General features: G+C 39.4%; 1 protein-coding gene across 1 annotated transcript in view; it reads left to right on the forward strand.

Annotated features, from left to right (window-relative positions):
- MYOM2 (myomesin 2) overlaps positions 1-10,311 on the forward strand; it is a 107,073-nt gene that overhangs the window by 17,624 nt on the left and 79,138 nt on the right. The window contains exon 6 of the mRNA XM_008568408.1: positions 1,722-1,886. Within this exon, the coding sequence (XP_008566630.1) occupies positions 1,722-1,886 (165 nt within the window). The remainder of the gene's footprint in view (positions 1-1,721; positions 1,887-10,311) is intronic.

Consider the following 10,311-nt stretch of genomic DNA (forward strand, 5'->3'; position numbering starts at 1 on the left):
AAAAAAAAAAAAAAAAAAAAAAAAGTCTCCTGTAGCTTTTCTTCTAGAATGTCTGTACTCTTTTGCCCCAGCAAACATTATATTTTTGAGATTTAATCAGGTTGATACCTCTAGATCTGGTTATTTCATTTTGGTGCACCAAATGACATTCCATTCAGGAAAATACCACAGTTTATTTTAAAGACTAGAGAGCTGTGGCTTTGCAGTTGATGCAGCTTGCCTGCAGCCACACATGTGCAGCCGAGCAGCTTGCCTGCAGCCACACATGTGCAGCCGAGGTAGGACCTGAATCCTTCACTTTTCACGTGTGCTTCGGGTTCCAGCTGCCTCTCTGCACAAATGTGCCTCAAATAACAAGATATAACTTTGTGACTCTTTTCCTGATTGTTCAGAAGTGGGTCTTAGCTTGGGCTGCTATAACAGATTACTGTAGACTGGATGGCTTATAAACAACAAAGATTTATTTCTCACAGTTCTGGAGGCTGGAAGTCTTGAGATCTGGGTGTCAGCATGGTTGGGTTCTGGTGAGGACCCTCGTCCTGGTTTGCAGAAAGCTACCTTCTTGCTGCATCCTCACATGGCTAAAAAAAGAGAGAACTCTGGTTTCTCTTTCCCCTCCTATTTTTTTCTGAGTCCTTCTGGATTTTTAAAAAATTTTATTGATTATGCATATTCATGGGGCACAAAGTTGACTGTCATCACCTGTGCCCAAGATCTGATGGCCAGGTCAATACTATCAGCATGCCCATTAGCACAAATTGTGATTATTCTCTGTGTTTCCCACCCAATTAATCCCGACCTCCATCTACCTCCCCCTTTCTTCACCCCACCCCACAACCCTAGGTATGTTCTCTCCCTCTGCAATTCAAATGCACCACTGTTGTGTTTCTTTGTTTCCTTCTTTCTCTCTTAGCTCCCACTTATTAGTAAGGACATGTGGTATTTTTCCCTCTGTGCCTGGCTTATTTCATTCAACGTAATTTTCTCCAAGCTCATCCATGTTGCTGCGAATGGCAGAATTTCATTTTTTTTTTTCTGGCAGAGTAGTATTCCATGGTGTATATATACCGCAGTTTCCTTATCCAGTCATTTGTCAGTGGACATTTAGGTTGGTTCCATATCTAGGCTATTGTAAATAGAGCTGCAATGAACATGGGAGTGCAGGTATCTCTTTGACATGATGATTTCCATTCCTTTGTGTATATACCCAGCAGTGGGATTGCTGGATCGTATGGCAGTTCTATCTGCAGTTGTCTGAGGAACCTCCATTCTGTTTTCCATAATGGCTCTGCTAATTTACAGTCCCACCAACAGTACAGAAGGGTTCCCCTTTCCCTGCATCCTCACCAGCGTTTGTTATTCTCCGTCTTTTTGGTAATAGCGGTCTAACTGGGGTGAGGTGATATTTCAATGTGGTTTTAATTTGCATTTCCCTGATTTCCCCTTTTCATAAAGGCACTAAGCCCACCATGGGGGCCCCACCTTCACGACCTCATCTAACCCTGATCACCACTTCCAAATACTGTCACATGGGGGTTAGAGTTTCATCAGATGGATTTGGGGGAACACAAACATTCGGTCTTAACACAGCTGTTTTGAGGGAGTAAAGGTCGTGTGGAGGTAACAAAATACCCTTCTGTGGTAAGGGCCTGTGGTGCGTCTGCTGTGATTGACGTGCACTTGGACCATCTGCTCTAACAGTGTCTGTTTGTTCTGTGCAGTGCCCTTGTCGTCTGTGATTCCATACATGCACTTTGATGTGCAGTTTTTGGAGAAATTTGGGGTAACCTTCAGAAGAGAAGGCGAGACTGTCACTCTCAAGTGCACGCTGTTGGTGACGCCTGAACTGAAGAGATTGCAGCCGCGGGCCGAGTGGTACCGGGATGGTGAGTAGGATGACAGTCCCAGACCTGGGGACGCCACGCAGATGCTGCTGCCTCTGCACAGCCCCACCTGCACGTCCTTCAGGTAGCAATGAGTCTTTCAACGTTAGTGTTGACTTGGCCTTCACCTCTACCACCGCATTAGCTGCAGGCAGCAGAGCAAGCCGAGGGACTGGAGAGAACGTGGCAACCTGTCATTGGCCTTGAACTTCACCCAGGAGAATCTTGGAGAGGTTAACAGGGAGATACCTGAGTTTAGATGAGTCACTCAGATTTTTATATCTCCATAAAAAGGGTCTCTGATTAAAAACAATGAGTGAGGTGTCTATTATCTATGTTTTCCCTCCACTAAAACAATAGCTAACATTTATCAGAGCTTTTTATGTGCTGCATGCTGTTCTGAGTGATAGTTCACCTAATTTTCATGTGACTCCATGAGAAGAATAGTGTTGCTAACTCCACATTAACGCAAAGGAAGCCGAGGTTAGGACTTTCTCAGGGCTCTTCCACAGGGAAGGGGCAGAGCTGGGATTTGAACCCCAGCAGTCCCACATTAACGCAAAGAAAGCCTAGGTAAGGACTTTCTCAGGGCTCTTCCACAGGGAAGGGGCAGAGCTGGGATTTGAACCCCAGCAGTCTGGCTTCAGAGTCTGTGTTCTCTACCAACCTTGTGATATTGCTTCAGTCATTACCACTAGTTCTGTGCTCCCATATTTATGCAAAGTGTATAAATAAACGTCTCCATCTTCTCCGGGGTGTTGCTTCTAAAGGGTACTAATTTTCCATGGATGAAATCATGCTATATTTTACCTATATTTATTCAGGACCTAATATAATGCAAAAATATTATTAAAAAAATGCCATTCCTGCCCATGAAATTTTTATAATCTAGTTGGGGAAAAGACACAATATTGTAAAGTGATGTCTTTTAAGTATACAAAAGGTCTCAGATCAGGTTGTGATAATTTGCCAAATGCATGGTACTGGCTGTACCTAGTACTGAAGTTAAGCCAAGGAGGTAGATTTGGAGAGATGAAGGAGAACTTTATGGGAAGAAAGAAGGTTGATGAAAGATTATAAGCATTCAGCTGGTGGGGAGGAAGGAAAATTCTTGTGTGCAAAAGCACGGAGGCAGAAAAAGATGGAAATGTGTTCCAGGAGCAGAGAAGATACCTGTGACGTTGTACACAGAAGATGAGGAGTGAATTGTTAGGTCTGTAAGGGCGCAAGAGCTATGATCTTCTGTTGGAATAGAGTAGTTAGAGCCACGTCCTCTGTTCATGCTGTGTGGGGGAGACAGAGAGAGATTCTTCGTGGTGGCACAGGAGATTGAGCATTCTAATTTACCTTTTCTAGCGAGAAACGAGGTTGATTTGAAGAATGTTCTCATCGTGTTCTCAAAGCATGATGACATTAATTTTAGAGCTTTTTCTGGGGACTAGCAAGTGCCTAGAATTCTGGTGACAGTGCAGTTTCACTAACCTTAACCAATTTAAATGGAATGTACATTATCTTTTTATTTTATTTTTTTTTCCTAACTCCACATGCCTTTTATTATAAGCAATGAAAATTTCCACAGCACATTTGAATGACTAGGAGCTTATATCATAGAGGGACAATTTCAGAATCAAGAAAAGAAACAAAAACAGTTTCACACTGAATTGGCAGAAATTCACATTTGAAGTTATTAGGTGTCGTCGATCAGTTGTGCTAACAGCTGTTATTAACATCAGCTCAGTTCTAGCTTCCTGCAAACTCTCATTACTGTAGTGTTTAAATATTTAACATAAAGGAGGAAAATAAAAAAAAAATCTAGGTAAAATCCCTATACAGGCTTAAAATAACCTTAGTTATGAAGATTTATTCTATAATTCAAATGTGTTTATAGTTTCTATAATTCCTTTTATTTTCCCCAGTTTGAAGTGTTTTTTTTTTTTTTTTTTTTTGGAGAGTACTTTCCAGGTTTGAATAGGTATGCTATTAAGACAGATTATGTTTTTTATTTTTCCTCTTTAAATTTATTTATTTATTTGTTCATGATTTTTTTGTTTATTGAAATTATGACTTTTTTGTTTATTGAAATATAAGTGATTATACATAGTTATGGGGTACAGAGTTGACTATCAGTATTTGTGTACAATATATGATCATCAAATCAGGATAGTTGGCATGTTCATCATTACAAAATGTAAAATGTAGGGTTTTTTTTGGCCACAAAACAAGTCTTAATATANTGCTGTTCTGAGTGATAGTTCACCTAATTTTCATGTGACTCCATGAGAAGAATAGTGTTGCTAACTCCACATTAACGCAAAGGAAGCCGAGGTTAGGACTTTCTCAGGGCTCTTCCACAGGGAAGGGGCAGAGCTGGGATTTGAACCCCAGCAGTCTGGCTTCAGAGTCTGTGTTCTCTACCAACCTTGTGATATTGCTTCAGTCATTACCACTAGTTCTGTGCTCCCATATTTATGCAAAGTGTATAAATAAACGTCTCCATCTTCTCCGGGGTGTTGCTTCTAAAGGGTACTAATTTTCCATGGATGAAATCATGCTATATTTTACCTATATTTATTCAGGACCTAATATAATGCAAAAATATTATTAAAAAAATGCCATTCCTGCCCATGAAATTTTTATAATCTAGTTGGGGAAAAGACACAATATTGTAAAGTGATGTCTTTTAAGTATACAAAAGGTCTCAGATCAGGTTGTGATAATTTGCCAAATGCATGGTACTGGCTGTACCTAGTACTGAAGTTAAGCCAAGGAGGTAGATTTGGAGAGATGAAGGAGAACTTTATGGGAAGAAAGAAGGTTGATGAAAGATTATAAGCATTCAGCTGGTGGGGAGGAAGGAAAATTCTTGTGTGCAAAAGCACGGAGGCAGAAAAAGATGGAAATGTGTTCCAGGAGCAGAGAAGATACCTGTGACGTTGTACACAGAAGATGAGGAGTGAATTGTTAGGTCTGTAAGGGCGCAAGAGCTATGATCTTCTGTTGGAATAGAGTAGTTAGAGCCACGTCCTCTGTTCATGCTGTGTGGGGGAGACAGAGAGAGATTCTTCGTGGTGGCACAGGAGATTGAGCATTCTAATTTACCTTTTCTAGCGAGAAACGAGGTTGATTTGAAGAATGTTCTCATCGTGTTCTCAAAGCATGATGACATTAATTTTAGAGCTTTTTCTGGGGACTAGCAAGTGCCTAGAATTCTGGTGACAGTGCAGTTTCACTAACCTTAACCAATTTAAATGGAATGTACATTATCTTTTTATTTTATTTTTTTTTCCTAACTCCACATGCCTTTTATTATAAGCAATGAAAATTTCCACAGCACATTTGAATGACTAGGAGCTTATATCATAGAGGGACAATTTCAGAATCAAGAAAAGAAACAAAAACAGTTTCACACTGAATTGGCAGAAATTCACATTTGAAGTTATTAGGTGTCGTCGATCAGTTGTGCTAACAGCTGTTATTAACATCAGCTCAGTTCTAGCTTCCTGCAAACTCTCATTACTGTAGTGTTTAAATATTTAACATAAAGGAGGAAAATAAAAAAAAAATCTAGGTAAAATCCCTATACAGGCTTAAAATAACCTTAGTTATGAAGATTTATTCTATAATTCAAATGTGTTTATAGTTTCTATAATTCCTTTTATTTTCCCCAGTTTGAAGTGTTTTTTTTTTTTTTTTTTTTTAAGGAGAGTACTTTCCAGGTTTGAATAGGTATGCTATTAAGACAGATTATGTTTTTTATTTTTCCTCTTTAAATTTATTTATTTATTTGTTTATGACTTTTTTGTTTATTGAAATATAAGTGATTATACATAGTTATGGGGTACAGAGTTGACTATCAGTATTTGTGTACAATATATGATCATCAAATCAGGATAGTTGGCATATTCATCATTACAAAATGTAAAATGTAGGGTTTTTTTTGGCCACAAAACAAGTCTTAATATATTTAAAAAGGCTAAGATCATAGAAAATATGTTCTCTGACCACAATAACAGGAGAAAAATTAGAAAATTCACAAATGTATGGAAATTAAACAACATTCTACTAGTTGAACGATGGGTAAGAAGAAAAATCACATGGAAATTAGAGAGAACTTAGATAAAAATCAAAGTGCAACATATCAAAATTTACAGCATACAGGGCTCATGCAGTGCTTAGAGGAAAATTTATACTTGTAAACAGCTATATTAAAAATAAGGAAAAGTCTGAAATCAGTAATGTAAACTTTTACCTTAAGAAAATAGAAAAAGAAGAGCAAACTAAACCAAAAGCAAATATAAGTAGGAAATAACAAAGATTATGAGAGAAATATATGAAATAGGGAATTAAAAACAATGTAGAAAATTGACAAAACCAAAAGTTGGTTCTTTGAAAAGATCAACAAAATTGGCAAACCTTTTTCTAGACTGACCCAGAATGAAAGAGAGAAGACAGAAATTGCTAAAGTCAGAGATAAAGCAGGGGCATTATTACACTGTCATTATGGTTTTTTGTGGTGGTAAGATTTAGTTTCTTTCTCTTTCTCAACTGTATTTTTATTCTACTGGTGGGTTTTGTTCCTTCTGTGTTTTCATGGTAGTGATTATTGTCTTTTGGATTCCAAATGCAGGACATCCTTGAGGATTTCTTAAAGGGCTGGCTGTGTGGTGGTGAATATATCGTCCCATTTTCTTCTGGCCTGTAGAGTTTCTGTTGAGAAGTCTGCTGTTAGTCTGATAGAGGCTCCCTTGATGCTTTTCTCTTGCTTCTTTTAAGATTCTCTTTTTGTCTTTGAGTTTTGCCAGATTGACTATAATGTGTCTTGGGGAGGATCTTTTCAGATTGAATCTTCTGGGGATCTTTGAGCCTCCTGGATCTGAAGGTCCATGTCTGTCCCTGTACCTGGGAAGTTTTCTATTATTACTTCATTGAATAGGTTTTCCATGCCTTTCCTTTCTCTTCCCTTTCTGGAGCACCCATAATTTGAACGTTTACGTGCTTAAGTTTGTCTGCTAGCTCTCTTAGATTTTCTTCATTTTTAAAAATTCTTTTTTCCTTTTTTTGTTTGCCTGGGTTATTTCAAGATCAGAAATTTTTGCTTGTTCTTCTTTTAGCCTGCTGTTTAAGCTCTGGGTCATGTTTTTTATTTCAATGAGTGAATCTTTCAGTTCTGTGAGTTCTGCTACAGTTTTTTAAAGGTACTAATCTCTTTGTAAATTTCCTCCTTCATATCCTGGATCTTTTTTTTTCTAATTTCTTTATGTTGTCTGAGTCTTCTTGTATCTCAGTGAGTTTCCTTAAGATTGTGGCTTGGAATTTTTCAGTCATTTCAAGCGTTTCCTACTCTATAGTGTCTGGTCTTTGAGAATTACTGTATTCTTTTGATGGTGTCATATCTTTTTGGGATTTTATATTTCTAGTATCTCTACATTGATGTCTGGTGACCTGGTAGAGCAGTTGCTTCTTCTATTACTCCAGAGTGGGCTTTGAGGAGAGAGACATCCTCTTCTTCTGGTGCCCACTGGTGACTCTCATGTGTCAATGCAGTTGAGTCTCTGGAGGGCCACTTGCGTGGTGGCTGTGGCTACTACTGTGGTGTCAAGATGCTTTTGCAGCAGCTGTGACTGTGGTGGTGGCTGTGGTGGGCCACCTGCATGCAAGTGGTGTTTTTGGCATGCTCTCTTGCCTGCTTCCAGGCAGAGGACCCCTGCTCCTGCCTAGGACCCCAGCCATTGCTCTCTTGCCTTGTTTTCAAAAAATGTATCTGACAGGTCTTTTTCCATTTTTAGTCAGATCCTTGTAATAGTTGAGGAGGATTTAATTGTAAAGCTAGCTCCACATTAACAATTAAAATCAGATCTTTATAGGCTTTTTTATTCAAATAGAAACCAATGGAGACAATTCTCTATGGCTTATTTTTTGACATTAAAATGCAAGGAAATAATTTTTACTCTTTAAAATTAATGAGCTGCAAGCCACCAGGTGGCTGGTAAGCCCTAAGGCAAAGTCAGTCATTGCAGTGAAGCCCTGTAGTGGGAGGGAAATGGACTATGCAAATGTGGAGTTTGGAACTCATGACACATTCAGTGTTAGAAGTCTAAAGCTGCTGAACTGAAGCCATCACAGGTGAGAAAACCTTGGTTACTTGTAAGAGAATTGAAGACCACTTTTGGGTGTGATTTGCACTTGAGGCTGATTTGGTAAATAATGGTTGTGTCAGTAAGCCAGCGATGGAACAGTTCTTGGTCCAAGAAACTGGCCTCTGACTGTACATCCTGTTCAAGTTGAGCAGGAGATTCACCTGAGGGTCCTGTTTTATGTGTATGTTGGCTGCATACACATGCGAAAATGCATACACAATTTCATCATGAGAAGCAGTTTTCCCTTTAATGTGTGAAGAACTTTGGCAGAAAGAAGCAGGTTCTTTAGACCACTTCCCAGGAGAGGAACCTGCTGTGAGAAGTCTGCTGTCTTAGTCAGCTTGGGCTGCTGTGACAGAATACCATAGACTGGGAGGTTTAGATTGCAGACATTCATCTCTCACAGTTCTGGAGGCTGCAAGTACAAAATCAGGTGCCAGTGTGGCTGGGTTCTAGTGAGGGCCCCCTTCCTGGCTTATAGATGCTGCCTTCTCACTGTATTTTCACATGGAAGAGAGAGAGAGAGAGAGAGAGAGAGAACGCACACGCGCTCTGGTCTCTTTCTGTTCTTCTAAGGACACTAATCCCATCATGGGGACCTCATCCTCATGACCTCATCTAACCCTTATCACCTCCCAAAGGCTGCACCTCCAATACCATCACATTGGGGGTTAGAGTGTCAACACAGGGATTTTGGGAGGACACAGTTTCACCAATAGCACTCATATTAGGAATTCATACCATTTCTGAAGTTTTCCATGCCCGAAGCTCTGCCCCACTTAGTAATGTCTTTTGGAATATCATCCATTAGAGACCCACAGCCTCTGCTCTCAACCTTAGAGGGAAACTATACTTAAATAAATGGAACTCTTTGGTTTGTAGGGACTCTCCCTGAGCATCTAGCCAGGCAGCCTGCATTCTTTGAGAATGAACACCTTCTCTCATGGATCTAGCAACCTGGTAAACACTGCACTGTGACCATTAGACAAATCAAGCTGCTTATTCTGATTGTGCCTCCATATTTGCCCTCCATAAGGCTTAGCTGAGGTAAAATGAAACACATTCCCTTGGTTGCTGAGGGCGAGGGATGTTGTGGAAGCAGCGAGACCACGCAGGAGGTGATTGTAGAGTCAGGGAGGGACATGGGAGCTTGGGGCAGGGTCCTGGGATGGAGAAGAAGTGGGGAGATTCAGGGTTTATTTTGATCCAGCAGGACTTGCTAGAACATTGGGAGTAAATGTGAGGAGAAGAAAGGAGTCTGCTTTCCTTTGTTGCATATTTAATCATTATTGTATTTTGCATTATATTGCAATACATTACGTTGCATCATATTTTTGTACAGACCATGTATCAAGTACTATGCTAATCACTAGTTAGCACAATAACTATTCTTTGATGCCACTAGCTGTATGGGAAAGAGATGAAAATGGATAAAACAACTTAAAATACTTTTTTTATTGCACGTTTGCCATTTTTACTCACAGAGGGTATCTGTATCTATACATAGACATTAAAATAGAAACCATACATTCAATTTGAATCTGCTTTTTTCATTTAACAACATACCATACATGTTTCCACAACAATGATTATTCTTTGATACCATCAGCTGTAGGTTGTGTACCGCTATAGGAATATGCCAAACTTACCTGCTATTTGAACTTTTGAGTTGGTTTATACTTTTTCTGTTATAAATAATTCTGGTATAAAATCCTTATCATGCACCTCTATTTATTACCTTGGGAAACATTCTAAGAATTTGTGTTTTGGTTTCCAAAACTGCATGCATATTTTATGTCTTTTGACAAACATTCTGCCTTTACCCCGTGTGACTACATTCCCACCAGAAGGATAGTAACGTGTCTTTCTGCTCTTTTTAATTGTGGATGTTGTCCATTTTTCATCTTTGCCAAATTTAGTGGTTGGAAAGTAATTTCTCATTATTTTTTTCTGTGTTTTCTTGGTTTCAAGTGCAGAATATGTTTTTTTTTTTTTACAAGCTTATTCATCATTCGCATTTTCTTCTTTTACAATTTGCCCTTTTAATTTCTTTGCCTTTTGATCTATTGAGTTGTTGGTACTTTTATTATTTGTTTCTAAGTCACAGTGATGGAAGACTGTCCCTCGGCTGGCATCTGGGGTACGCGCTTTCTGTAGGATGGCGTGTTGTCTTCTTCTTTTTTTTGTCTTTTGTCTTTTTCTGTGTCCGGCAACGGATCGCAACCCTCAGTGTTGCCCCCGTACCGGACCGGGGACCGGCAACGGGATCGCAACCCTTGGCGTTGCCCCCA

Source organism: Galeopterus variegatus, unplaced genomic scaffold (assembly GCF_000696425.1).
Source record: "Galeopterus variegatus unplaced genomic scaffold, G_variegatus-3.0.2 Scaffold407, whole genome shotgun sequence".
NCBI lineage: Eukaryota > Metazoa > Chordata > Mammalia > Dermoptera > Cynocephalidae > Galeopterus > Galeopterus variegatus.